The sequence below is a fragment of the Cladophialophora bantiana genome (genome assembly GCF_000835475.1).
Source record: "Cladophialophora bantiana CBS 173.52 unplaced genomic scaffold supercont1.8, whole genome shotgun sequence".
Taxonomy (NCBI): Eukaryota; Fungi; Ascomycota; class Eurotiomycetes; order Chaetothyriales; family Herpotrichiellaceae; genus Cladophialophora; species Cladophialophora bantiana.
In genome coordinates, this window is record NW_015971582.1 from 932,064 (window position 1) to 958,454 (window position 26,391).

Genomic DNA, 26,391 nt, shown 5'->3' on the forward strand with positions numbered 1-26,391 from the left:
CATGGCTTTGGCTTCTACCTACAAGTAGAAGCAGCTGACCCCCCATGAAGCGGCCATTTGGCGGTCTGCACGAAAGCTTGAAACCAGTCCCTGATGATCGACAGGACCAACCTTTTCACCCAGTCACCACAGTCTCTTCGCCCAAGGGTGGCTTTTAACCATTTCGCTGATTTAGATACCGTCTACCCTGTACCTGTACAGAGGTATTTGTATGTCTTGCTTTCGTGCTTCTCGAACTCGTGGTGAGACTTTCGGTATCCATTCTTCGCTCGAGTTTTGACTCAATCCAATCTCAACCAATCTCTCGCCATCAACATGGCTCTATAGCACTCGATCGCCTCAAGGACACGAAGTTGCTCCGAGGACTCCTCTTCACAACTGCCAATGTCACCGTCATTTTGACTAGCCGCTGCTTTCTCAAAGCCTCGCTCTATCCCTGAATCCTCACATAGCTTCAAGACAGCTTCGTTCTTCCGACAGAGGTGCCGTTTCAAGATGCATTATGTTCCTGACAGCCAGGCCACAGAGCCGTTGTTGAACAAAGGGTTGGCCCAGCCGATGATTGCGCAACCCGAATATGGAACTCAGGATCCAAACCAAAGCACAGCTTTGGATTTCCCTATGGGTTTGTCCTTGTCCTCTGCTATATTATAACTTCTGATTCTCAACAGCAAGCTGGACTTGGGCAAAACCATACAAGGGCAAGCGATCTCTGCCTCAAACCATTGCCCACAGAGGTTTCAAGGCGGAACACCCTGAGAACACGATGAATGCTTTCAGAGGTGCCGTTGACGTTGGGGCCCATGCCCTTGAGACTGACATTCACTTGTCCAAAGACGGGGTGGTCGTACTCTCTCACGACCCAGATCTGAAACGGTGTTTTGGTAAGAAAGAAAAGATAATTGATTGTGGCTGGGACTATTTGAGTACCCTTCGCACCATCAAGGGCCCTCACGTACCCATGCCACGGCTCCAAGACTTACTTGAATATGTTGCACAACCTGGACTGGAGCATATTTGGCTGCTCCTCGATATCAAATTAGACAACAACTCGGACGACGTGATGAGACTGATAGCAAAGACCCTGGCCTCAGTGGATCCCGGTCAACGAGCCTGGGAGGAAAGGGTAGTGCTCGGAATCTGGGCAGCCAAATTCCTGCCTTTATGCATGAAATACTGTCCGGGCTATCCGATATCGCATATCGGATTCTCGACCATGTACGCCAGGCAGTTCCTGCGGGTGCCGAACGTATCGTTCAATATGCTGCAGAAGAGTCTATTGGGTCCTTGGGGCGCCCGGTTCATGCGGGATGTACGTAGAGCCCACCGCCCACTCTTTGCTTGGACGTAAGTCTTTCTGCTCCCAGAGATTTGTTCTGTTTTGCCTGGGCTGGTCCTCTGTCTTGAATACGCATTGCAGAGCCGCTAACCTGGTGGTGACGGTAGTGTCAATGACCCTAATCTCATGAAATGGTGTATTCAACACAATCTAGAAGGAGTCATTACAGACGACCCTAAAACGTTTAAGAAGATCTGCGACGACTGGGACGACCAAAGAGAGCCAGAAGCCCGAATCACCTGGATTCAATGTCTCTACACGGTGTGGATATGGATCATGATTGCGATTTTCTCCAGGCGTTTCCGGCGGAAGTTTCCAGAGACGGTAGAGCATCTCATGCAACAGAACAATCTGAGCGTCAAGATGGTCGAGGCTGTTGAGGAGTGATCATTCTGGTATGATCTGAAGGGCTACCGGGTAGATCGAGGAAGGAAAATGCTCTCTAATTATGCGACACGATAGAATGGAAATTTCGGGCAGAACATCAGTTCATTTGTAGTCCGTAGAGTTATCTAAGGACTGGCGTTGGTGCAACGAGCGCAGCGTTGAGTGGTGCTCAGCGACGCCTGCGAAACCCCATGTATCTACCCAGTACACCCCAGAGTCCCCCAACCCCCCACGTTTAAGTGACGCGTGAAATCCACGCGCCGTCATCCAAATTGTTATTTCTTTGCGTGCACTCCTTGTTCCCCCCTCTCTGCAGAACAATTCTCTTCACAATGCCGCGCGAGATCATCACCATCCAGGCAGGCCAGTGCGGGAACGCAATCGGCTCCCGATTTTGGCAGCAACTATGTCAAGAACACGGGATCTCGCGGGACGGCAACCTCGAAGACTTCGCGACCGAGGGCGGCGTGGGCGATCGCAAGGACGTCTTCTTCTACCAGAGCGACGACACACGCTATATCCCACGAGCGATCCTCATCGACCTGGAGCCCCGGGTAATCAACAGCATCCAGAGCGGGCCGTACAAGAACATCTACAACCCCGAGAATTTCTTCATCGGCGAGCACGGCATGGGCGCGGGCAACAACTGGGCCGCGGGCTACGCGGCGGGCGAGAGGGTCCAGGAGGAGATCTTTGACATGATTGACAGAGAGGCGGACGGGAGCGACTCGCTCGAGGGATTCATGCTGCTGCATTCGATTGCTGGTGGGACGGGGTCGGGGCTCGGGTCGTACCTCCTCGAGCGCATGAACGATCGGTTCCCAAAGAAGATCATCCAGACATACTCGGTGTTTCCGGACACGGCGACCGGCGACGTCGTGGTGAATCCCTACAACAGCCTGCTCACCATGCGGCGGTTGACACAGAACGCGGACTGCGTCGTGGTTCTCGACAACGGGGCCCTGTCGAGCATTGCTTCCGAGAGACTGCATGTTCAAGAGCCTTCTTTTCAGCAGACGAACCAATTGGTTTCTACAGTCATGTCGGCTTCTACGACGACACTGAGATATCCGGGATACATGCACAATGATCTGGTGGGAATCATCGCATCTCTGATACCTACACCACGATGCCACTTCCTGATGACCGCGTACACGCCCTTCACCGGGGACAACGTGGACCAGGCCAAAACGGTGCGCAAGACTACGGTGCTCGACGTGATGCGCCGACTGCTCCAGCCGAAGAATCGAATGGTGTCCATCACGCCTTCCAAATCCTCTTGCTACATCTCAATCCTCAACATCATCCAAGGCGAGGCCGACCCGACCGACGTGCACAAGTCTCTTCTGCGTATCCGAGAACGGCGCATGGCAAATTTCATCCCCTGGGGCCCGGCTTCCATCCAGGTGGCTCTGACCAAGAAATCCCCGTACCTACCCAACACGCACCGGGTCTCAGGCCTCATGCTCGCGAATCACACGAGCGTTGCGACCCTCTTCCGGAGAATAGTGGTCCAGTACGAGAAAATGCGAAAACGAAATGCGTATTTGGAGCAATATAAGAAGGAGGCTCCGTTCGCGGAAGGGCTATCTGAATTCGATGAAGCAAAGGAAGTGGTGATGGGCCTGATTGGCGAATATGAGGCAGCGGAGAAGGACGATTATCTTGATCCAGAGGCCGGAGAAAAGAAAGTTGATGGTGCTTAGATGGTAACTCGTGAGAAAGTCCACGCGTCCTTGACCTCGAATTGACGGCACGATTGTGAGGAAGTGTTGACATTGTTCACGACGACAATCACCCACCGAGATAACGGCAGCATGTGGGAGGGATAAGTGAGACCATATTTCGAAACGCAGGTAGTGATGTTTCAAGCATGGTTGAGGAGGCAGGGATCTTACTGTGCTGGAGAACACAGCAGTGGGCCGATGTCGCATATTTGGGCTGTTGGGCCAGACTCCATCTTACGCTTTTGGCGGACAATTCCCTTGGACTTTCTAGGATTGGACCAACCAAGCACGGAGGCGACAATGGGAACATGCAGGGTCCAGATGCAGGTGCAGATCGAATCCGTGGCACTCCTCTGGAATTTCCGAGTCGTCCCTTCCAGCACATGACCAGAAAATTGTCAGTTGGAGATGTGGCTACTGTCGGGATGGTTAGTTCATGATAACGGTGGATGCCGTTCGCAAAGAGGCCTGAAGTTGTCAATGTGGCAGCCACAGATACGATGTTTGTCTCGAATCTGAATGGGAAACAGAAGCGATGTCGCATGCCCGCATTTGGAGGAAGCCAACCAGACACGGTCGGAGAGGTCCAGACTAATGACAGCTGCATACCAAGGTTGCCAGAGTTTGTTGATGCCAGTTACAGGTGCCAACAATGCAATTGTGTGCAGGCGGGTTGGTGGTTGGCCAGACTCGCAAGTTATTGTTTTGCTGGAACCTCAGGGGATGGACGGGTCAGCATTGTTTGTCGTGACAGCGACGGGGCGCACGGGCAGGCCAGAGACCCAAGCGCTGAGAGCGACGATCTGGCCCTTCCAGGGGAAAGGCCGCATTGAATGAATTGAGTTGAAAGATTCCGTCACCAGCGTCCGGGTGTGGCGGCTCGAGGGAAAAAGGAACAGGCTTAAGAAAGAAGACAAGCGAGAGGGGTGTGTGTGCAGATGGGCTTACAAGTAGATGGATGATTGATTCATGATTGACGGCTGATGAAGCTGTGCACGGTCACGACTGGTGATGAATGAGGAGTGGGATGTGGCCGTCAGTTCTCCAAAGCTTGTGGCTTCTTCGCTACCAGCACAACGACCTCGCAACCACGGCGTGAGCTTGTATTATTCGGTAGGACTTTTCCAAGCGCCTCTCGCCCTCTCTTCGTGGAGCTGCGACTGCATTCTACGGGTTCCACTTATTTGGCTCTTTGGAACGAGTGGTAATAACGGCACCCTGGAGCTGGGTGTTGGTGGCTCAACCTTTGGGTCAAGTCGGTCCTCTCCCTTGCTGCTCCATGGCTCCGTACATCCATCCGCCATCCGCTCCACTGACATCCACCATCCTCATCCAGATTCCCACGTCGTCGGTGGCCGTCGCCTCAATCCCGAGCAAGCCACTTTTGTCACTAGTCCACCCCATAACCACCTGGCAGCCATAACTAGCCACCTGCTTGCCTCATCTTGTGGCCTTGTCCCCTGGCTTGGGTGTCCATCTGACTGGCAAACTCGCTACTGCCCAGGCAGTACATTACACGACGCATCTGCACCAAACTCCGAACTCGTCGTCTTGTTTCTTTCCTCTATCTCCAATTCACCACTACACCCCAGTCCAACCGTCGCTCGACCCGCCAACACTTGGACGAAACATCATCTTCTTTCTATCTCAACGGTCCTACCGCCTCTTACCACTATCACGCTATCTCTTACAACTACTCCCCAGTTATTGCACTCAGTCCTAGCCTCTCAGCATTCGTCATCGGTCACGAGCCTGGTTCCCTGCACCGCATCCTCCTCACCCACCACCTCAAAGTCGCCTCCAGATAAACCTCGTCTTTTCCCCAACTTAGCTCTATCTCACGTTCACACCATCTCCTACATTCAACATGAATCGCTCACGATCAGGCTCCGCAACCTCCAATACCGGCAAAGACCTCCCGGCCGATAACATGGCTATCCAGGTGCAAATCACCGGCGAAAAGAGTAAGCATGACCTTGCGGACCGCCCGCTCTGTTTGATCAAGAAGAGCTAACCTGTGCCTCGCAGCCATCAAATTGAATGTCCGGCCTGTTCACACCGTCTCCAACGTACTCGAATTCCTCTCTGCCTCGACGAACCTACCTGCCGACGTTCAACTCATGCTTGACGGGAAGCCTCTAGAACCATCTACCACCGTCGGAGAGCTCAAGCTCCAAGAATCACCGACACTCAAATTGTCTTCGCCGCCACGAAGTCCTACGCCCACGGATGCATCACAACCTCTACCACAACCGGCCTCAACAGACATGAAAGTCGCGCCACAGTCAACATCCACATCAACATCGTCCACACCAATACCCTCGGGGGCGGCAACACCGACAAAGAGAAAGTCGAACAAACCGCGGTGTTCCAAGGACGGATGCAAAGCGCCAGCTCAACCGATTGTGGGAGACTGCGGTTTCTGCCAGAAGCGCTTCTGCGGGAAACACCGTATGTTGGAATCTCATAACTGCGAAGGCCTGGAAGACGCGAGAAAAGCAGACAAGGATCGCAATGCGGCCAAGTTGGAGGGAGAACGGACCGTCATGCTTCGCGGCCTCTAGATGAGGGGGCATGGGTGTGAATGATTTAGAGAATCCAGCAACTGTCTGCGCGCGACGGGATTGCAATATCTTTTGTTTTTCTGATTCGGCAGTAGCGTTGCTGCCCGGCGTTTTCACGGTCGGCAAAGGGCTCTATCGTGGGTTTTCTCATGGGAAGGGAAAGGGGGAGAGCGTTCACTTCGGTCTCAGGGTCGAGATGGGCTTGGGCTTATGGGATGTGGAACCGGGAAATCTTGTTGCGGACCATGAATATGGGAAACAGACAATGTGTTTCTGATTGGGGATATTTCTGTCCGAAAGTTCTCGAACACAGCAAGGCTACTCAGGCTGCCTCGGGTTTGTCCCGCTCACTTTGGGGCTTTGTGTTATCCATCTTTTGCTGCACAAACCGTATCCGCCATGGAATGCCCAGGGGGGACATCTACAATATACAGAAGTAGATCAACAGTCACGTTACGTCGCCGTCAGCGTCACCATCACAATCATGATCGCAATCAAGAGAATTCAAACTGAAAAGAAGATCCGTGTCTTTCGCATCCTTGGTGTAGATCTGGATGCGGACCGTGACTGCACATGCATGCGTGGGCTTTGCGCTGGTCCTTGTGCTGTGCTTGTATTTCGCGCCGGGGAGATTATCGAGATATCTATCTGGCTCCAGTAGGGAAAGAAGAGGGGCGGTCCAGTGTACTTTTTACGCGCGGTACTTGTAGTTGTACTTGTAGTTGTGGTGTATAGACGCCGCGAGGGAGGGATACTCTAGACTCGTCTGTCTGTCTGTCTCTGTTTATTTATTTGTCTGTCTGTTTATTTGTTGTTTGGTTGATTGGTTTGCTGGTTATATGTGGAGGAATGCTAAATGCCACGAGCATGCAAGCAAACGGGGGATACTGACACCGACAGCGGCACCGGCCAGCGATTTGAAAACAAAAGAGAGAAAAAGAAAAAGAAGAAGAAGAAGAAGATGATGATGATGAAAGAATGACGGGAGAAAAAAAAGGGAAGTGCCATTGTAAAAACAAAATGCAAAAAGGAAATTCTCAGATCGCCTTGTGTTCTTCCGCTCTTCCAGGCTCCCCTCGTCTTGCGTGATTCCATGTTCTTTTTTCGTTGCGCTTGCCCTATCTCTACTCGCAAGATTGCAAAATGTCGAAATTGCGCTTCGCCATCGGTAGGTACCTGTGTATCTCGAGAGATCCGGTCATACTATAAGGGCAATACTCCTCTAGGAGCGAAAAAAAAGTCTTCTCCGTTGGACAACCTCTTCAAAGGGGTTACAGCTGCCTGGTTACAGCCGTCTCTGCGCACCCAAAAACGTCCCAAACCTATTCAGAATTCCCACGCCCAGCCTAGGGCGTAGTCTCGCGATTCTCCCAGAAGTTGAAGGTGCTGATTTTTTCCGCGCTCCACGCAGCGTTTCCGCCGTTATTGTTGAGAGGACCGTTGCCCTCCTGGAACCTACCCGCGTCTCTCTTTCGCTTGCAATACTTGCGGGCGCACGTCTCCACGGCTTGCCAATCGTCTGCATTGAGATAACTCTTCACCGATTTGCCATCTTCATGGAGTTTGCAGAATGCTTGACGGACCCAGGTCAGACAGTTGAACGCCGAGTCGTCCCCAGGAATCGGGAGTTCTCGAAGTATGGAATGAAGGCGCTCTTCGTCTGTGACCTTGCAGACGGCAACGCGGACCAGACCGCTTTGGGCAATGGGGTTTGAAGGGATATCTTGTTCCTCGTAAAAGTGTCTGTGGGTGTCGTGGTTGAGGTGGGCGACGTGGTAGCGAATTCCCTTGTCGGCTCGCCGCGCAGTTTGGGGCCCGACGACGATAGACCAATGGTAGGAGTCGCAGCTGAGGGCGCTGCGAAAGGAAGAATTCGTCGACGAGGCACTGCGCGGATAGAGGACGATGTAGAGTCGAGGCTTGTCCTTTGTCGGCTTGAGCGACGAGGTGGACGAGAGAGATCGAAGGAATTGAGGCTTCGTCGAGGTCGGCGCCATCGCGCTCCAGCAGCTTACATTGGGTCGAAGTCAATTATCCTCAGAACAGGGGCAGATCCGAGATGAGAGACATGATACGTAGCCTGCAGTCTGCCCTGCCAACGCTGTTTGGGAACTGTACATCGGGAAGGCACGAGGCATCCTTCTCCGGTGCAAAAGAAGGATTGAACAAGCGAGGAAGACAGTTGGGTCGCTTGTGCCACTCGGCTAAACCATTGTTGGTCCGGTCCCAGCCCACCGAGGCATGAAGGCGGAAGTTGGTTGTCGGTCGTGCTGAGTGAGTCTATCGAGACAAATTGGTGACCCTTTTCGACATCATCCTGCTTGTACTGTACCAAGTATGCACACCAAAGACATGGCCTGGCCAAACTTCATTAGCGACCCGAACGGCCCGGACAGGTGACGAAGTCAGACCAAAAAATATTCACGTGAGCTGCCATTGCTCTCTGTTGGGCTATTGTTACTCGATATAGGACACTGTGGCAACCCCCGTTTTCCGTGATGACGAAATGGGTCAGGTTCAGATTTTTGGTTCGCTGATGTTCTCCTCCGTACCTCGTACTCGTATGGCGACTCTCCCATCCTCGCCATGGGGTGAGCAGGAACAGATCTGAGTAAGTCTGGGCGAATGGTTTGGTTTCTGCATCTGCTGATGCCCCAGGCTTCCAGATTGATCTTACCACGTTGAACCGGCCTCATGAGAGTTTTATTTGATCTGCATTTTCTTGTTGCAGACTCGGCCGCCACCGAGCTGCCTGAGCCACAGCATCCCACGACAAACTGGCCGCAGGATGACGAAGTGGCAGAAGAAAGGGAACAAAAGTGACAAGACAACGAATACCGTGGGGAGTCAAGCCACAGCTTGTGGCGGTGCAGCATCTGATGACGATGCATAATACTGGGGTATGCCATGCAATCTCCTCCTGCTGGTGTTGATTGGCCAAGATTTGTGCAGAGTGGAGAGAGAAGGCCGGAAAAAAGGCTCGTTGAGGGACGATTGGCGCTGAGACAGACGTCATGGGTGGCTGCAATCAAGGACTTCCGTGAATTGCGTTGGACCGTGCCTAGAAATGGTGGAAAGGCCCCCCCAGGCGCTACGGGCTAGTTTCTGCCCAGCGCCGAAATGGCAGGATGATGCCAAATGATCTTTCCTGGCGTGCCCTGTTGGTAATCCGAGAGTGTCACTGCCAGGTGCCCCGGTTAAGTCACTGCCCTCTCCCCCCCCCCAGCCATCCACCATCCGCACGACTCATCTAAAAGTGCCTTGTACTTCCCTCATCGCGCAATCTTCCTCTCTCACCATCATCCGTGTCTCCAACCACTGTCGCTTTTTGCTCGCAAGCTTCGCATTTTACGTCCATTAATCGACCAATACACGTCTCTGCACAACTCCCCAAAACTAAGTCAACATGCCTTTCACAGCATCGTAAGTTGCTGGACTCAACTTCCGTCGCCTTCCGCGCAGTGCGCCCGTAGAGCTGACAATATGATTCCAGCGACATCTGCAAGATTATTCTTGCCATCATCCTCCCTCCCCTCGGTGTCTTCCTTGAGCGAGGCTGCAATGCCGACTTCTTCATCAACATCCTGTTGACCATTCTGGGTTACATCCCGGGCATCATCCATGCTCTGTACGTTCAAGACGCGCCGTAGCAGTCACGCGCTGACCAGAAGCTAACAACAATGTAACAGCTACATTATTCTGAAGTATTGAACGATGAGCATCTAGTGTCATTCTTATCCGCAACCCGCCCAAACTCCCTTCCTCTTCTGCCGAGGACCGACACAACCTCGCCTCTTGATATCCCCCACCTGCCTTTTGATTCTCAGAGCATGATACAGAAGACATTCCTCGTTATGCCCACAATATCATTTCGGCACCATATCGGTTTCACACGAAAAGCACACAGATTCTGCCGGCATGAAACAGGGCATTGAATCTGGATAGGGTGGTGTGACCTGGGCTATTGGACCGCTTGTTTGCTGGACGGATGGGAGCATTTCCGTCCAACTTCGGCGCACAAAGGTCGATTTTGCTGCACGTGGTTTGGGTGCAAACGTCTTAATTCAGCATAATGAGACACACTTAACATCCCATTCCTCATGATCAATTTCTAATGTTGATGCCTTGGCCCATCCGTGCGAAAGAGCTCGCTTCTACTAGTCTAACAGCCTTGCGGGAGATGGTGAGACCGAAAATGAACTTCGGAACTGCCGTGTCCGAGACCCCTAGATCCCAACCTGGAGATTGTTCAAGGCTGTGATCCAATCCGACCCCCATTTTCAACGGATAATGTGCGTCATCCAGGACTGGATCAAGCGACTGGCAATTTAAACCCCCTAGACAATCAGGCAACTGCCCATGTTGTCCTGAAGCACGATGACAAAAACCCCATTTGCGGATAGGTGGTGTGATGACGCCAAGGAGATATGTTCCTGCCGGTAGAGAGGAGCCTTTGCTCAAAGCCGGGATAGTAGGGAGCGTTTACATCGGACAGAAAAGGGATGCGCTGCAAGCAAAAGGACACTGGAAGTGATATAGGCAATAGCCTTGTGGGAGAAATATGCTGACGATCCAATCTGCGTGGAAGCGCCCTGCTCGCGCCCTGATAGCCGCCGCTCATATCCGAGCCTTGCAGGCCATTTCCCCATCCGGGCCTGCCAATGGCGCCAGGGGAACGTACGGTCACGTGAAAGCCCCCCTCGTCGGCTAGGAGAACCCCTAACCGCTGGCTTCAGCGACTATGCTTCATCCAATGCTTCACATTCGACCACGTCCACCATGATGCTTTGCAGGTTTCAGGCTATATGGCCTATCGCAGATCAATATTCCAGCCGCCATCGTCATGCTTCTGGCAAAATGCCCTTTCTCAGGGACAAAAATTCTCTGTCCACCCCGTTCGAGGGGTGAGGTAAGGCCCAAGGGCAAACTCAACAATAAAAGAAGCCCCAGATCCCCCTTCGCGCCGCATATTTGTCGCAAGGCCTGCGCATTGTCCACTGTCGTTGAACATTGATACTCTATTCCGCTGACTGCTGCTTGCTTGCTTGCGTGTCGTATAGCCACCGTTCACAGAAATATTTCCGCAACCGGCCACTTTGAGAGCCATGATGCCTCAACGATGACAAAGGCCAACCAGTGGACATGTGTGCCCATATGTGGATGTCCCCGAGTCCGTCGTCGATTCTTCACGATGGCGACCAGCTCCGTGCCCGACAGGCGTCGACAAATACCTGCCTCCCTCCGTCCCTTCTCTCCATTGTTCCAGCCTGCGCAGTCAATTGTATCCAAAACTTCGCGAGTCAGAATTACCCTGGAGCCACTTGCGCAAATACCTCAGATATCACATATCTCTGCATACAGCCTAACGTATCTGGGCTTACAATCGGTGAGGGTTCTGTACAGTGCGTGGTATCTTCCTGTACGGGACAAGATCAGAAGGACGTGGATGTGTACGGTGTTTGCAACTCTATCCCAGGAGCTGAACCGAACACCGCTCGAACCATCACTGCTACCATAATCGGGCCTTCCACAACCACATCTTCCACCATGGAGAACTTGCCCGCTACGATAGGTAATCCGACTTCAACAGAGGAGGTCAGCACCGTTGTGATGGCAACAGATACCCCAACATGGATAATAGAAACATCAGCGGCAGCACCGACGACGTCTGGGGATTTACCTTCGGCGGCAGACGCTCCATCGGGCACTATAATGGGCCAAACCACAAGCATGTCTACTGGCTCCGACGGAGCGTCAGGAGCTGTTGCGGTACCGGAACACACTACCTCTAGGTCTAGTCTCACTACACCTCAAATTGCAGGAATTGCCATCGGCGGTGCTGCTCTTGCTGTTGTCGTTTTTGGCTTACTGGTTCTTCTGGTCTGGATACGCAAGCGGCGCCGACAGCGACGGCGCAGCCAAAGACGCTCACGGCTGGTTGAACCGTCATCCCCTGTCAACCATCAGAGCCCTGACAGAAAGCCTCCTCCCATTTTTGAAAACGTTGAAACTTCGCTCACAGTGCCCAATACTCAGAGTCGCACTCAGAGTCGCACTCAGGGTCGCTTCTATGCTCCCCAGCAGTCAATGGAAGAAAAGAGGAGAAGCTTTTGGCGGAAGAGCATCAGACCAGAAGAAATAGGTATAGCAGTCTCACCAAAAATGCCCGGCGAACACTCCCCTGTAAGCACATCCTCTCAGCAGAGCTTCTCTCGGCTACTACCTATCGCGCCTGCAGTTCTGTGGCCCGCACCGCTAGATGTTGAAGCTACAAGGGAACGAAGGAGATACACCCAACGACCCGTCAGTGATGCCACCGAGTTTGACGATGAGCCAGAAACGAGAAGGCAAGAACCTGAACGAATTTTAGTCGACAATCAGCCATTCATATTAGAGAAACCGCCGTTGGCGAAACGGCCAAGAGGGCCACCGCCGAATCTGAGGTTGCCTGCGTTACCGGAAAGCCCCCCTAAAGCTGCTGGACAGACAGCTAGAATCCCATTGACCCCAACTTACGACAACGGCAACGTTGATTTATCCTCGCCACGCCGCAACTTTCAATCGCCCACCTCACAATCACCCCTTCCAGTTGCCGAACACAAGCTTCCCCCGTCATCAATGTACGCAAATAGGAGTGTCTTGCGAAAGAAGCCTCCAGCCAGACTCCCTCTTCGAGTCATCAATACTCCGCCTGGAGAGCCTCTCATGCAGCCACGGAATCCTCCCTTGCCACCACAAATAGCGCCCCAACCTCCGGCAGGTAGAAGACTGATGACTGTAGGCCGTGATCTGGAAAGGCAAAGTTCCGTCAGCTCCATTTACACTGAAATTGAAGAAGATACGACACCTCCTGAAGAAGCAAACAAGCAACTTGGACTGAGAGTGAATCCACCGACACCTTCCGTCATCCCTGCTGACATTCGTGGCGTCTCGCCCGCGCAAGAGAGCCCTATTAAGGATTTGAGATATCCTCAAATTCCTCGTTCGGCCGCCATATCCAGGCAAGCACAAAGGCCCGCTCAACTTCGAGCAAGCCTCAATCCAGCCCCTGCTTCAGCCTTCGTACCGGTGGCAGCTTCACCTCTTCGACCGACGAGGGATCAGCTAGTCCACGCCGAACTAAGCTTCATGCAAACAGATACCACCTCCTCCGATGGATATCTGTCCGATGAGATTATTGAATTTCCAATCCCTCCTTCGTCGAAGACCCACAAACCGAGCATAACAAAGCTCAGAGGCAATCCGTCTAGCGGCAACAGGGGTCCCCCTATGGAAGACCCTGGCCTATCCTTGAATGAAGCCTTAAGTACCAGTACCAGCAATGTGAATGTCGTCGTTCCGCAACGGTCACCGTCTTCCAAGGCTCGACTGACGCCAAGCAAGTCAAGCAGCGGTGATTTGTATCTGACCGTTGAAATTTGAGAGGGGAACGGCAAGGATGTGCCATTCAGAAATTGTATGACTAAAGACATTTTTTTTTCCCGACGTGAGATGATGCTTGATCAGTTTCATGACATCTACACGATGCATAGCATGAAAGCCCAGAGCTGTATGAGAGAAGATCGGTAGAGCAGCCCACATGAACATTTAATCTTCAAGAATCCGCCTTGTTACCACTATTCCAATTGGAAATATGGCACTATATGAGTGATTCAACATCTTGCTATCTTGCCACGCTTGATTCCCTCTTCTGCGCTACCTGCTAATATGAGTAGAAATCAAAATTTGAGAATGCTCTTGGGAGGAAGAGTAGACGTCTGACGAAAAAAGGTTCCACCGGAAATTGGCCTTGATCTTGCCTTATTCCAGCCGAGGGCCACGGTTGTCAGACGAAACATTTTGTACGCCAAACAGCTCCAGTGAGCTACAGGGTTGACCTGGACACTCTTTTAACCCCATCATCATCAAAGGGACAGCAGGCGAGAAACTCCCCGCTAATCTCGCTGGGCGTCTTTCCATCCCATTCACTTGTCTCAACGTTGCTCCCCTTCTCGGTTTTGTGTTTCGAAGCGTTGTTCTGCAGCAGCTCAAAGGAGGACAGTCACTCCTCTACTCGATACATAACAACCATGCTCAGCGTGCTGGTTCGTTCTTCTCCGAATAGAACGTTAGTCCGTATCAACGGGTCCAGGCAGCTCGGCTTCAAACGGGGTCTGAGCAACGCACAAGATGCACGGCCGATTGCATGGCGAAGAGTCCCTTCCGGGGGGCCCACGTTTCGACGAGTCCGACTACCACCGACACTATCAGATGAAACTGCTATCTCTTCTTCATCCGGAGAAGAGTCTCCAGCTCAAATTTCCCCTTCGTGCAGCACACCGAGGCAGCTCGGAAACACTGCGAGAAGGGTTGTACGAGCAGGTGTGACATGGTTGACCAGGGATCCAAGCCTTGTGGTGAGTTAGAAAGGATGATATTTCCTATTGTACACGGGAGAATCCCTCCTTCTCCAACGTGATCGAGCTCTATCTGATAGAGCCCAGGACCTGGAACAAATACGACCACAGCTACACAGATACTGTAACGATAAATCGCTGGTTAAATTCTTGGTTCTATTGGTGACACCGTCCTTGTCTTGTCTCCTCGGGCCAGAGGTCTTCCTTCGGCACATTCTACCTTTGCTGTACGAAGGCCGTGCCTCGGGAAGAGGAAAACCCATTGAGACAACTATAAAATGCGTCTCTGCTGTGGTCGACGCACTACCCGTCCCTCCTGAAACTCACGCCAACCGAGATGGAAATCCCACAAAGGTTTCCAGTACGGAAGGACTTGCACTCTTCATGAGCTCTACGATTCCTGGCGGTCGGTCCGTTCACGCTCTATCAGGAGTCCAAGGCGTCGATGCAGAAAACAAGTCCCCTGCGACGTTGCAATTCTGCTCTGCCGGCGGACCTGCTTCGTCGGCACAGGCATTAGACCAGAAAGCCGTGGTACGGCACGTCACTTTACCAGTCGCCAACACCATTTTCGTCAACGGACAACGGACAACGCTTTTCCAGGATGTCTGGAAGATCAAACTCGGTGAATCTGAGGAGCCAGCAATCAACTATGTTGGCAGAAAGAACCTCGAATCGTTCCAATTGAACCTGTATTGCCCTCCAGACAATTTTGTCAATGACGGATCTGCTCCGCTTCAATCATTGACGAAGCCTAGAAAGGTAGTACGATCCATGGGGAACGTCCTTCGTCAGATTGAGGTCGAGGGCGTGGCTGTCCCTGCCTCACAAGAACTCGAGAACGCCGTTTCAACATATATCAAATCGAATCCTGCAAGCACCGCCCGCGGTCCACTACTTGTCTTTGCTTTGATCCGTCCACCAGGGACATCATCACTTGAGGCGGAAGCAAAGGGGAACAACGGGAGTCAGGAATCGAATTCACTTAAGCCTTTATGGCAAGGTGCACAGCTCTTCAAAGTGTCGGGCGGCGGAGGAGGTTGGGGAAAGAGACAAGGCCTTCTATCACTGGAAGGAGCTGTGGATTTTGAAACCAGCGAAGCCGCGTCGTCATCGCTTGTGTTCCCGGATTTGGATAGCGATCAAAATATTGTGCACGAGCTGGGCTCGCGTGGCATAGTTCCACGGGGCAGCACGGTCGAGTTTCTGGTGTGTTCTGCAGACCCTGCGAGCAAGGACAACTCAGGAGCCTCACATTTGAAGCCTGCATCTTCGCAGTCGACGAACGGCGGCACGACAGTTGTGCTGGGTACTGCCACGGACCCCGAATCCCAGGATTGCCTGCAACGAGACCCAAGTGTGGCAGACACCGGGGTAATATTCTTACCTGATTATTTCGGCATGGTCTCTTATGGAGGCGCTGGTCTGGGCGTCGACGATTTCCACATGTCAACTCGACAGAATTCAACAGCGATTTCGCGGACGCGTTGTGATGTGCCAAATGTTCGCTTCATCCTTCGCGGCGTGGGAACTCATTCACAGGCACGTTCTAAAGAAGAGGAGTAGAGAAATTGAAGACAAATCAGGCGAAGACGCTGTCTCAGCTTCCGAAGCAAGGAGGTCAGTCGAGTTCTCAACTACGGTCTTGTACGGGATCAAGGCTTGACTGGGCTCTGAGACAGACGCCATCGAGTTTTCTCTGCAATGATTCGAAGTCCCCACACCCACACAGGGGAATCCCGAGACACCGTTCAGCTGATATCCGTCTTGGTGGAAACATGACCAGGGATGTGATGTGCTCACGTCGCCATATTATTCCCCAAGGCAATCGCGGATGTCGCCATCAGTCTAAGAACACATGTTCGAGGCCAAAGTTGAGCGGGGAGATGACCAGCCAGGGAGGGTCATGACCTTGACTGAAGAACATCCACGTCTAGTTCCTCCATGACCTGCAGGACGACACCCAGAGATTCCATAAAGCCATTCACAGCAACTCGGAGCATGCGATTGGTAGTTGCGTTATACTGGGTGCGAAGAATGGTCTTGTGGGTATCTGGTAATCCATCATCGCCGTCTCCTGCATGACCATTGACAACATCTGGGCTGACCAAAGTGAACTCTCGACGAACCAGTGGGGACAACTCGGCATCGACTTGCAGGGCGCGCATTGCGGTGGAGGCGAGGCGATGGTTCAGGAGAGGGACATGGATGACTCTGTCAGGCAGGGTCAGTGTTTGCGCAGGGAGCTTGGTGAGAGAGCGCCACGCACAATGAGCATGGGAACTCGGACTGGGAGGTGTCCATCGCCATGTCATATGACACTATGATGCATCTGGCGAGGCTGAAATGTCTCGAGCGTGCACTGAAGCCAGTCTCAGACGAGGATGGAACGGCTGTGAGGTTGGCGCAGTTGAGTTTGGTGGTGGGGGGGCAATGCCTGGGCAATGGTGGGCGAGGGAAGATTCTTCGAAACCCCGATAACATGGTTGCTGGGAAACGAGGATGCAGGGGCCGAAAGTAAACATGACGATGGGAACCTGGGAATCTTGGGCCTGTGACCCCTTCACAGTTCCCACCAACTCCCCGTTTCATTTCATTAAGTACCAAGTAGTACCCAATATCCACAAACACATACTTGCGCATACTCCATTGCTTCCTCCTACAAACCACCACATCTTTACCCTTTGTCGCCCTCTTCCTCCTCATCTCATCGCCTTCACGCTGCTTAGCTGTATCTCTCATGCTACGTCTGATTCGTGATATGTGGCACAGTTAGAGAGACATTCCCATCTCCATCGACCACTGACAGCGTCTCTTTCTGGGATCGAGCGCCCAAGCCGGTCAACATTTGCCATCTGCAACGCTGAATACCTGGTAAAGTCCAATCATTCTATTGGCGGCGATCCCTCGTCAGCTGTGAGCAGTGATGGCGCCGTCGTTGGTGCATCCTGCCAGCTATGGTCAGGTCATCGAATACATCCAAGGTAAATAGACGTGAAACAAAACAATGCCCCTCAGTGCAATGCGCATCGCTGACATTGCTCTCCTGAACAGATCGCCTTTACCTAGCATCTTACATGCAAGCACCCAACGAGCACACTCCTTTCCCATATCCCACCCAGGCAAAGAAATCGCCGCAAAAGAAGTCCTCCAAAGCGCTCTCAGGTCCTACTCCTGCCACTCTGCGACCTCCTCCAGTCTACTTCACCATCGACGACACTCTTCTGTACAATGCCTTTCACGCCGACTTCGGTCCCCTGCACATTGGCCATCTCTATCGATTCGCCGTTCATTTCCACGAAATCCTGGGTGACCCGGCCAACAACGACAAAGCCGTCGTCTTTTGGAGTAGAGCCGATGCCAGGAGTCGCGCAAACGCTGCATGCCTGGTCGCATGCTACATGGTGCTGATCCAGGCATGGCCTCCTCACCTGGCTCTTGCCCCCATCGCTCAAGCCGATCCTCCATACATGCCCTTTAGAGACGCAGGATACAGTCAGGCGGATTTCATTCTCAATATCCAGGATGTTGTATATGGCGTCTGGAAGGCCAAAGAAGAAAATTTGTGTCAGCTCAAGGAGTTCAATCTCGAAGAGTACGTGGATTGACTATGCTCGGAAAGATGAAGCTAACATGCCTAGATACGAGCGATTCGAACGAGTTGATCAGGGAGACTTCAACTGGATCTGCCCCCAATTTGTTGCCTTAGCATCTCCTCAATCTGAGCCCACCACACCTATTCCCATCTCATCTCCAGCCTATGCGACACTTCCATCTTGCATCCCGGAGATCCAGCGTGCTAGAATACCCCAACCCTTCAAAAACGTCCTCACGCATTTCGTCCAACGGGACGTTGGGTTGGTTGTGCGACTCAACTCCGAGCTTTATTGCCCAACGTACTTTACTGCTCTTGGTATTCAACACATTGATATGATCTTTGAGGATGGAACCTGTCCAGCCCTTCCAATTGTCCGCAAATTCATCAAGCTGGCCCACGACGCCATTGCGAAGAGTAAAGCCATTGCCGTTCATTGCAAGGCCGGTCTCGGGAGAACCGGGTGCTTGATTGGAGCTTATTTGATCTATCGCCACGGCTTCACCGCAAACGAAGTTATTTCTTTCATGCGGTTCATGCGTCCTGGAATGGTGGTCGGCCCGCAACAACATTGGCTCCATCTGAACCAAGGTCAATTCCGGGAATGGTACTTGGAAGATCAATGGAAGGCAAAGATGGAACTTAACAAACCCTCAACGCCTCGCGCCATGTCAGCGAAAACACCCATGCGTATTCCAAGTGGAGCGCAGACTGCAACTCCGGACCGTTCTAGTGCCCAGAGAACTGCTCTGGGTGAAATCGATGGCAACGACGTGTCGAACGCTGCCGCTTATCAGGATGAAAACCTTCCAGCTCCCACACCGGGTCAACCCCGAAAGTATGCTCGAATGGATCCTCGAAGTCATCCATATGCTCGATCAACTTCGGGTACCATGCGCGTCAATGGCAACAGGTCTGAGAGCGAAGTGACAACGGTCGAGACACATCGACACAGTACGAATGGTGCAGAAAGCGAAGAGGAGCTCATTCTCCAGCGAGCAGCATCGCGTCGAAGTCAAAGCAAGAGTCCCAGCAGCAAGGGTAAAGCTCGCAGCGTTTCATACACTACCACCACGACAACCATGACCAAGACCTTCGATGTGGGCGACACGATGGGTATCTATGAGGATGATGGTGATATCAATTTCCAAATAGAGGATACCAATGCCATCTGGGATGAGCTCGCCCAGGAACAAGAAAATCTCAAACTGAGCACGGTGAGTGAGAAGGGCCCAAATGCAGCAGGCCGACCAAAGACTCCACGATCTGCCAGTGGAATGGGTGCCATGAGTGTTTCAAAGACCCGATCGCTGAGGGAATCACCACGCCGCAGCGGCGTTGAGGATAAGATGAAGGTCAGGAAGACAAGTGGACGTGTGGGCAGTGCCAGTCACGGACCAGTTGGTGTTAAGCGGTAGTGCTGCGTATTTCATGACCAGCTGAACATTTCGTTATGACCCTACTGCACGACATGATGGTGGACAACCGCGTCCTAACTGGGACACCGGCAACAGCGACAAAAGAGAGGCATTGGCGAATTATGGAGTCACTCATTCCAACAGGAGACATGTACATTGACATCTGGACTGCTACGAATGGCGTGGTTATGGTGTAACCTCGAACTGAGCATGAATCTTGACGGCCACGAAAATGTTGTGTATTCCCTGGACCACATGAATTGGACTCAGCATGATATGGCAAGGCGCAGACAGGAACAACAAGGGACCAAAGACGGATGATTCTGGCTAAGCAACGATAATGGGCGGGTTGGCTGGTTGATATTGTGTGGTGTGCGCGTCCTTTGCGACGACGTTGACCCTTCTGGTACGGAGTACTTTGTGTTTCAACTTGAATTGCTAGCAAATGGTATTCATATTGTGATTGAATTCGGATACGCTGGTCACCGTCTGAGGGTATGTGCAGTGTCCTTTTCGGACTCGTGACGCATCGCCTGCCATGACAGCCTACTTAGGCCGCTCGTAGCCACCTAGGTGCTTTCTTCGTGCCGGGATAGATGCCCATTGGTGTATAAAATATTATGTACTCAGATTACCCGAGAGCGAAAAACCTTGTTTACCACATACCTAGTACGGTTTGATCCTCAGAACACCTCGCCAGGTCACTAGCACGGCGTCCTGTAACCTGTAAATAGCATCAATAGATTAATCGTCGTCGGTCATCAAGCATCTAGCACTTCTCGTCCCCGCGGACTCTCCTAGTGGTATACTTGACATATTACTCCCACTTCATTCCGAGGACGAGCGTTCCAGTCCAATATGACCACGTCATTACCGCCCTTGCGATGATGTAGAAACTTTGGATGTGCAAGTGCTTCGCCCAAGCAGGCGGTGCACCACCAAACGGCTGCGCAATCCATAGCCATGTCACGTGTGCGTAGCCATGGTAGACGTAAGTCGTGGGCGAAGAAGATGGTCTGCAGTTGCACCCACAACATTGGGTTGAGGAGCTTGTTCCTCCAGGGGAGTAAGGCGACAGCAAGAATCACGAAGAGAGCTCTTAGCCACCAGGGCGTGGAAGACAGCGGCGGGAAGATGGCTCTATCGAGGACGGCGCCGCTGCCGTTCTGCCAAAGAGCATGATCCTTGGCCACCATGTCGATAGTGAGAGGAACTTCTGGATCGCCCCCGTCTACTCGACTCCACGACACGCGCTGACCAGGCGCAAATCTTACCCTCATGCCCTGGGGGCCAAGCTTATCATAGCTGGCCCATAGGCCAGTGCCGACGGAGACGTGCGGGAGCCGGACAGACATTTCACGCTTTCGCAAGTGGCGGCGACAGTGATAATAGTGGCGTTGGCATTGGCATTTGTTTCGGAAGGGCGCCAGTGGGGCGGCATCGGCCAGGTGCCAGACGGCGGGATAGTGATGCGAATTGCATCTGCAGAAGTTGGCGCCGAGGGTGAATGAGGGAGCAAAGACAGATGTAACGGCATGCGGAAAGGCGAGGTTGATTGTTGTGGAGGAGACGTCCATAGAGGTAGTCCTGAACGGAGGGGGTCTTGGCGCCAAGACTGTAATTTTCGAAGGGCAAGTAAGGCGAATTTTCAATCCACAAATCCGAAATTTCTCTTGTTGGCATGGTTTCTGATCCCTCTCCGCATCCAAAAGTTCCTCTCTCGTTGATTGCAGAATTCACTTTCCAAAGGCGCAGGATATCGACCTCTTTGCGACCTCGAATTTCCCCCAAAAGAGGAAAAATCAGAAATGGCACCATCCGTCAAAGTAAGTTCCAATACTCTCGGGTTGCACACGCGCTCGGTCAGTCAGTCAGTTAGGTGAAATCGACCGACCGACCGAGCGACGACCCAACCGAACCGAACCGCTTTGCTGGTCCCCATGTTACAATACACGATGGGGTGCAGTAGGCTAAGGCTTTGTTCTCCCTCCTTCTTTGGGGGGAGGTCCTTGTGAGATATAGGCTCGTGGTACGGCTCAGAAGGTCGCGATGAAGGGCAAGACCGGCGCGAAGGGTGGGAAGGTCACGAACAAGGTATGCAGTTCAGCCAGCACCGTCGATGCGTGAACGAGAACCTCTGCATGTAAAATACACACAAACGCATTGTCATCCACATCCACGTCCGCATGTGCATGCGCATGTGGATGTCTGACCCTATTCACTCAATACAAGACCCAAAGCAGACGATCAGAACGCGTGAGTTCCATGCTAACGTTCTGTGGCGGGAATAGTACACAATCAACTGCTCGCAGCCCGTGTCGGACAAGATTTTCGACCTCTCGGCGTTCGAAAACTTCCTGCACGACCGCATCAAGGTCGAGGGCCGGACAGGCAACCTGGGCGACAACGTCGCCATCAGCAAGGTCGGCGACGGCAAGATCGAGGTCGTCACCCACATCCCTTTCTCCGGCCGCTACTTGAAATACTTGTAAGCCAAAACCCATCCCAAAAAAAAGGATAAAGAGGCGATCCTGCACACACACAGCCCTACACAGAACATCTTTCCTCTGTCCATCCGTCTGTCCGTCCCTACCACAATCTATTTCCCTGTGACAACATCACGTTATGCAATGTGGAACAGTTCCATCAACTAACGAGACTTTGTATGTGCGACCAGGACGAAGAAATTCCTCAAGAAGCAACAACTCCGCGACTGGCTGCGCGTGGTCTCCACCTCCAAGGGCGTCTACGAGCTGCGCTTCTTCAACGTCGTCAACGACGAGGGCGATGAGGATGAGGACTAGATTCACCAGCCCCTCCCTCCTTCCCTTCCTTTGGTGTGGCTCGTATTGAGACCTCGAAGCCAGGGACAAGACATCGGTCGCGCAGGGCACAAGAAAGACATCAGCCATACGCGGCTGTGCAAGGAAAAAAGGCCAGGGGACCGAGAAATGTTCTGGGAAATGAGAGATCGAGGATGAGTCTACGGAATGGGACAGGATGCGACGGATGAGATGTGCCTACGTGGTTGAGTGTCATGTCAGACCCGGCCCGGCTTGGAGAAGGGATGGATATTTTCTCCGGATCTGGACTGGAATCAAGGCCGACGAACGTCTTCTGACCACGAGCCTGCGCCTTTCTTGATGGGCTTACCCCTTCTTCCTGTCTTCGAGACCGTAATGGGACCTTTCATGGCAATGCCATCCCGTTTTCCACACCCGTTCAAGGGACACATCAGAGATGGTGCCACCCGATGCGTTCATGACTGCCCTGTCTTAGTGACGGAAATGGGTCCTTACCTGAGCCCTTTGAAAATCTCAGTGCAAACGAAGATTAGTTCTCGTAGCTCCTCGCTCAGTGCGTGTTCTCAGCCACTGCTACTGCTACTAACTAGCCTTGCCCTTCCCCGTCGCGGTCGCCCGGCTGAATCCGTTGATAGAGATGAATCTGATACCTCATATTCTCCAGCTCAACGGGGTACCTTCGGGACTGTTGCTGGCTCAACCTGAACCATCTCGAATCGTCAGAGACACATTTCCTCCACCTACTTGTACTGTTCACCTCGTCTTTCTGCTTGCCGGCGACTTCCAAAAGCGCGTGGTCTACCAACCACTTCATCGGGTAGCGCCTTGTCTGGGTCTTCGCATCTCCTCGTCCCTCTGCGGCACTGAATCCGGACCCCATTGTCACTTCAGAGTAACTCCCTGGACTATCCACGACCAGAAGCCAGGAACCCGGCGACATGGCATCTGTAAGCGCCAGGAGGAACGCCGTCGTCCTCGCAAGGGAGGCCGAGAAGAGCTCGTTCAGCGTGAACATGATTGTACAGAAATGCACTTGACACAGGGTACTGTGCAGCAGGCCAGCCTCTTCCATGGCGAGGATGTCATGTTGCGTAAACCGGACGGAGAATGCATCGCTCGTAGCGAAGGCTTTATTCACCGCTTTGGCGCTCTCAGAGACATGACGTGATAAGGGCGGCGGCGTGAACAGTGCCTGCTCTAATTTCTCAAGGCAGGTTGACCAGTCTGCGATATCGACGACGTGGACGGCCAGTCTGCCCGATGGGAGTGAGAGTGTTCGTGCTGCAGCCGCACATGCAACCACCTCTGCGCCTCCGCCACCGCCAATGCAAACTACGTTACAAGCGCCGCTCGCACGTGGAAGATGTGCCTCTTTCAACACAGAATTCACATTCGTACTCGGAGCCGTGGCCGCAGTTTCGGCGGGTCCATGCCACACTCTCTGCAAGTCGTGGTGCAGGAAAATGCTCGTGTAGCCAAGGGCGCGGCTGGCACTCCACCTGAGTGCATATGCGTCGAGGTATTCTGGTTTGGCAAATGCACGAGCAAAATCGCGCTGGTATAGGTGGCCTTTGACCTCCTGGATGGTGGATTTCAACTCGAGTTGCTCGTGGTCGAATGGAAACGCCCGTCGAAATACGTCTAGAATCAGCTGCTGTAATTCAGCTGGTAAATACCAGCCACCAGGCTCAGGATGCTGTGGTGCTGTGACACCAACTCTGCCAGTACCGCGGCGGGGTTGAGAAGCCTGATATGTCCGGCTGCCTGTTCCTTTCTGCTTCCTTGCTGTCGCCATTGCATCAGTTCATGCGGCAGAGCTAGTCGCGATGAAAAGTCCAGAATTCACCAATCCCCAAGCCGGATTTTCTAGAAATGCAGTGTTCACCGAAGAAAATCGCGTACGTGGTTGCACAGTGCGTGCGAGCCTTCGCGGGAAAATCCGAGATTGAATAGCCTGTTGTGTTTCCAATAGACCTGCCAGAGACGCCGGCATGCGGCGAGAGGAGTGACTCCTCGTTGATATTGAGTATATTGCATTCACGTAAAAGAGAAGCAAAAAAAGGGTCTCGACCAATAGCGCCAAGTTTCTAAGGTGTCATCGGGAATCAGGTGCCGAGCTTGGATGGACGGATCAGGCTAGGTACCTCGTAACCTGAGGTGACTTAATACTGTACAAGCACAGGTACAGAGTGCCCTGAGATGAGCACGAGTAGAACTGAACGTGGTATTCGGGCCTGCAGGACACGCATGCAGGAGATTTTTTTTCTTCTTGCTTTAGCCCCCCCTCTTTTTTCTATCATGCAATGTGGTAACATACCCTTGCAGGATGCTTCCATGGCATGAGCAGAATGTGCCTGAACACTAACCAGGTTGACCGTCTGCCAGGCTTTTGCCGAGTGGTTCGGGCTGGCTCGAAGGAAGATGTGGTCCAAGACCATCTTCGGCATTCATTGGTTGTCAAAAAATTTCAGCGTTGGCGGTCCGCCCATGCTAGCCCTAGGTAGCCCCAGAGTTCCCACCCACGTTGCGATGACAGTGAAGCACGAGCCTTTGTGGGGAGCTGAATTGATCGAGTGATGGCTTATCTGTTATCCATCAGTAACCGAGATTCTGAGTGTTGTCGAGGAGACGATACCAAGCGAGTTTCAGTGTGAATCCTCTAGGTTTTGTATGTCTTGTCAGAGTTCCGAGAGAGGAATGTCTTTCTGCTCACATTTTAGGATCGCGTGAACCGGTCGAGCCGATTCGACGGCGGTATCCAACGAATACCACATGGATGCAGGGACGACTTGGCTGTTGAATACGACCATGGCGCATCGCAGGAACTGTCTGGACACCAGATGGGAAGCCTGGTGACCCTCTATTCCCTATTAGTTGGCGAGTGACCTGGATCCGGGGTTGAGAGTTCCTGCATAAGCGCATGGGCCTGGACCCGCCCCAGGAACAGGTCCTACTGTAAAAGTACTCAAGTCCCCAGTACCCTGGACTAGTTCGAGAAGCAGGGGCCACGCCGCTCATTTTGGCGCTGATCCTGAAGATCGATTTCGGCTTTGCTCTGCACCCGAGGATCAATAGGTACGGAATATCATCTTCGGGATATGCCGACAGCTGGCAGTTGTTGTACGTGTATACTGGGTACATCAATCCTACGCACGTCAAGGCACAAGCGAGATCCAACTGGGATGGCAGGTTGCACAGGATGATGCCGTAGGTTCAGAGGGTGGAAAACAGCTGGCAGGGCGGGCAATCTCGTAAAGATTGGGCTCATTGGACGGGCGCACCTGACCTCCTTTCATGGGCTTTATTCAAGTCCTGCCTGCCAACGCATGAGGTGGTCGCCGTTCCGGTCTGGCGATCAAGTTGACACTTCATCATGATCTGCTCTGTTAGGCGCAGCAAGAACTGTGTACAAGTTGGAGCGCATCGAGTAGTGCGCATGGAGACTTGAGCATGATGAGCGGAGCGGGTCTATTTGACCAGCGCTCGCTGCCTTGTTGCCACCTGATTGTTGGCGAAAGAGTTCGTCCACTACATGGTAAGCAAGAAAACCCAACGCAGGTCCCAGCCTGGAAGGGGACTGGTGGCCTGCCGCTACTGCTGCTGAAGCCACCTAAGTACCTCATGGGGTGCCTAGGGCTCGCTTGACCATGCCTAAAATCTGCGCCCACCAGCCTAAGCCCAATTGTTCATCCACAAGTTGTCATCGCCTAGCCAGGCACTTGACCTGACTGGCCTAGCGAGCCAGTTTCCCGGTGGACCGCCGCCCACAGTCTACTGTGCGTCGCTGGCTGCTGAGGCCAAACCAGGCCAAACCCAATTCACCTTTTGTCCCTTCAATTCCATCCACCATCTCCCCGTCTCCCGTTCCCTCCCATCCTCTTTTCGCAACCCGTACCTCACCTCTACCTTCCCTCCTCCCTCGCACTGCGCTCTCACTCCCTCAAAGGGCCTCATCAGCCTTGTGGCTCCTGACTGAAGAAAGGTCTTTCATCGATCTTTCTTCCAGGTAGCCGTCCACTCCTTCATTTCAACAACTGCCAATTTCCCGCCCCTTCGGTCTGCCGATCTCCAATTTCAGTCCAACTGCGGCCTTTCAAACTGTGCTCCAGACTTTGTTTTTGAGGTAACCACCACTGCTAGCAAACAACTCGACGCAGCGCT

General features: G+C 52.8%; 12 protein-coding genes across 12 annotated transcripts; 8 read left to right on the forward strand and 4 right to left on the reverse strand.

Moving 5' to 3' along the window:
• Positions 1-495: 495 nt before the first annotated feature.
• Z519_05989 (uncharacterized protein) lies at positions 496-1,726 on the forward strand (the record flags this gene model as incomplete). The annotated part of the gene is made up of 3 exons (XM_016763729.1): positions 496-625; positions 672-1,347; positions 1,447-1,726. The coding sequence occupies 3 exons, from the start codon at positions 496-498 to the stop codon at positions 1,724-1,726; spliced, it is 1,086 nt and encodes a 361-aa protein (XP_016620053.1).
• Positions 1,727-2,058: 332 nt separating this feature from the next.
• On the forward strand, positions 2,059-3,432 carry Z519_05990 (tubulin gamma chain; the record flags this gene model as incomplete). Its single annotated transcript, XM_016763730.1, has 1 exon — positions 2,059-3,432. One exon carries the CDS (start codon positions 2,059-2,061, stop codon positions 3,430-3,432), a length of 1,374 nt encoding a protein of 457 aa, XP_016620054.1.
• Positions 3,433-5,320: 1,888 nt separating this feature from the next.
• On the forward strand, positions 5,321-6,017 carry Z519_05991 (uncharacterized protein; the record flags this gene model as incomplete). The annotated part of the gene is made up of 2 exons (XM_016763731.1): positions 5,321-5,417; positions 5,482-6,017. The coding sequence occupies 2 exons, from the start codon at positions 5,321-5,323 to the stop codon at positions 6,015-6,017; spliced, it is 633 nt and encodes a 210-aa protein (XP_016620055.1).
• A 1,346-nt stretch (positions 6,018-7,363) lies between these two features.
• On the reverse strand, positions 7,364-8,014 carry Z519_05992 (uncharacterized protein; the record flags this gene model as incomplete). Its single annotated transcript, XM_016763732.1, has 1 exon — positions 7,364-8,014. The coding sequence occupies one exon, from the start codon at positions 8,012-8,014 to the stop codon at positions 7,364-7,366; it is 651 nt and encodes a 216-aa protein (XP_016620056.1).
• Positions 8,015-9,423: 1,409 nt separating this feature from the next.
• Positions 9,424-9,728, forward strand: Z519_05993 (plasma membrane proteolipid 3; the record flags this gene model as incomplete). The annotated part of the gene is made up of 3 exons (XM_016763733.1): positions 9,424-9,440; positions 9,511-9,645; positions 9,707-9,728. 3 exons carry the CDS (start codon positions 9,424-9,426, stop codon positions 9,726-9,728), a joined length of 174 nt encoding a protein of 57 aa, XP_016620057.1.
• A 1,836-nt stretch (positions 9,729-11,564) lies between these two features.
• Z519_05994 (uncharacterized protein) lies at positions 11,565-13,439 on the forward strand (the record flags this gene model as incomplete). Its single annotated transcript, XM_016763734.1, has 1 exon — positions 11,565-13,439. One exon carries the CDS (start codon positions 11,565-11,567, stop codon positions 13,437-13,439), a length of 1,875 nt encoding a protein of 624 aa, XP_016620058.1.
• A 747-nt stretch (positions 13,440-14,186) lies between these two features.
• Z519_05995 (uncharacterized protein) lies at positions 14,187-15,979 on the forward strand (the record flags this gene model as incomplete). Its single annotated transcript, XM_016763735.1, has 2 exons — positions 14,187-14,378; positions 14,501-15,979. 2 exons carry the CDS (start codon positions 14,187-14,189, stop codon positions 15,977-15,979), a joined length of 1,671 nt encoding a protein of 556 aa, XP_016620059.1.
• Positions 15,980-16,317: 338 nt separating this feature from the next.
• Positions 16,318-16,723, reverse strand: Z519_05996 (uncharacterized protein; the record flags this gene model as incomplete). The annotated part of the gene is made up of 2 exons (XM_016763736.1): positions 16,318-16,627; positions 16,683-16,723. 2 exons carry the CDS (start codon positions 16,721-16,723, stop codon positions 16,318-16,320), a joined length of 351 nt encoding a protein of 116 aa, XP_016620060.1.
• A 616-nt stretch (positions 16,724-17,339) lies between these two features.
• On the forward strand, positions 17,340-19,426 carry Z519_05997 (uncharacterized protein; the record flags this gene model as incomplete). Its single annotated transcript, XM_016763737.1, has 3 exons — positions 17,340-17,397; positions 17,468-18,008; positions 18,055-19,426. The coding sequence occupies 3 exons, from the start codon at positions 17,340-17,342 to the stop codon at positions 19,424-19,426; spliced, it is 1,971 nt and encodes a 656-aa protein (XP_016620061.1).
• Positions 19,427-20,223: 797 nt separating this feature from the next.
• Z519_05998 (uncharacterized protein) lies at positions 20,224-21,003 on the reverse strand (the record flags this gene model as incomplete). Its single annotated transcript, XM_016763738.1, has 1 exon — positions 20,224-21,003. One exon carries the CDS (start codon positions 21,001-21,003, stop codon positions 20,224-20,226), a length of 780 nt encoding a protein of 259 aa, XP_016620062.1.
• Positions 21,004-21,475: 472 nt separating this feature from the next.
• On the forward strand, positions 21,476-22,230 carry Z519_05999 (uncharacterized protein; the record flags this gene model as incomplete). The annotated part of the gene is made up of 3 exons (XM_016763739.1): positions 21,476-21,520; positions 21,718-21,914; positions 22,104-22,230. The coding sequence occupies 3 exons, from the start codon at positions 21,476-21,478 to the stop codon at positions 22,228-22,230; spliced, it is 369 nt and encodes a 122-aa protein (XP_016620063.1).
• A 586-nt stretch (positions 22,231-22,816) lies between these two features.
• Z519_06000 (uncharacterized protein) lies at positions 22,817-24,025 on the reverse strand (the record flags this gene model as incomplete). Its single annotated transcript, XM_016763740.1, has 1 exon — positions 22,817-24,025. One exon carries the CDS (start codon positions 24,023-24,025, stop codon positions 22,817-22,819), a length of 1,209 nt encoding a protein of 402 aa, XP_016620064.1.
• Positions 24,026-26,391: the final 2,366 nt, after the last annotated feature.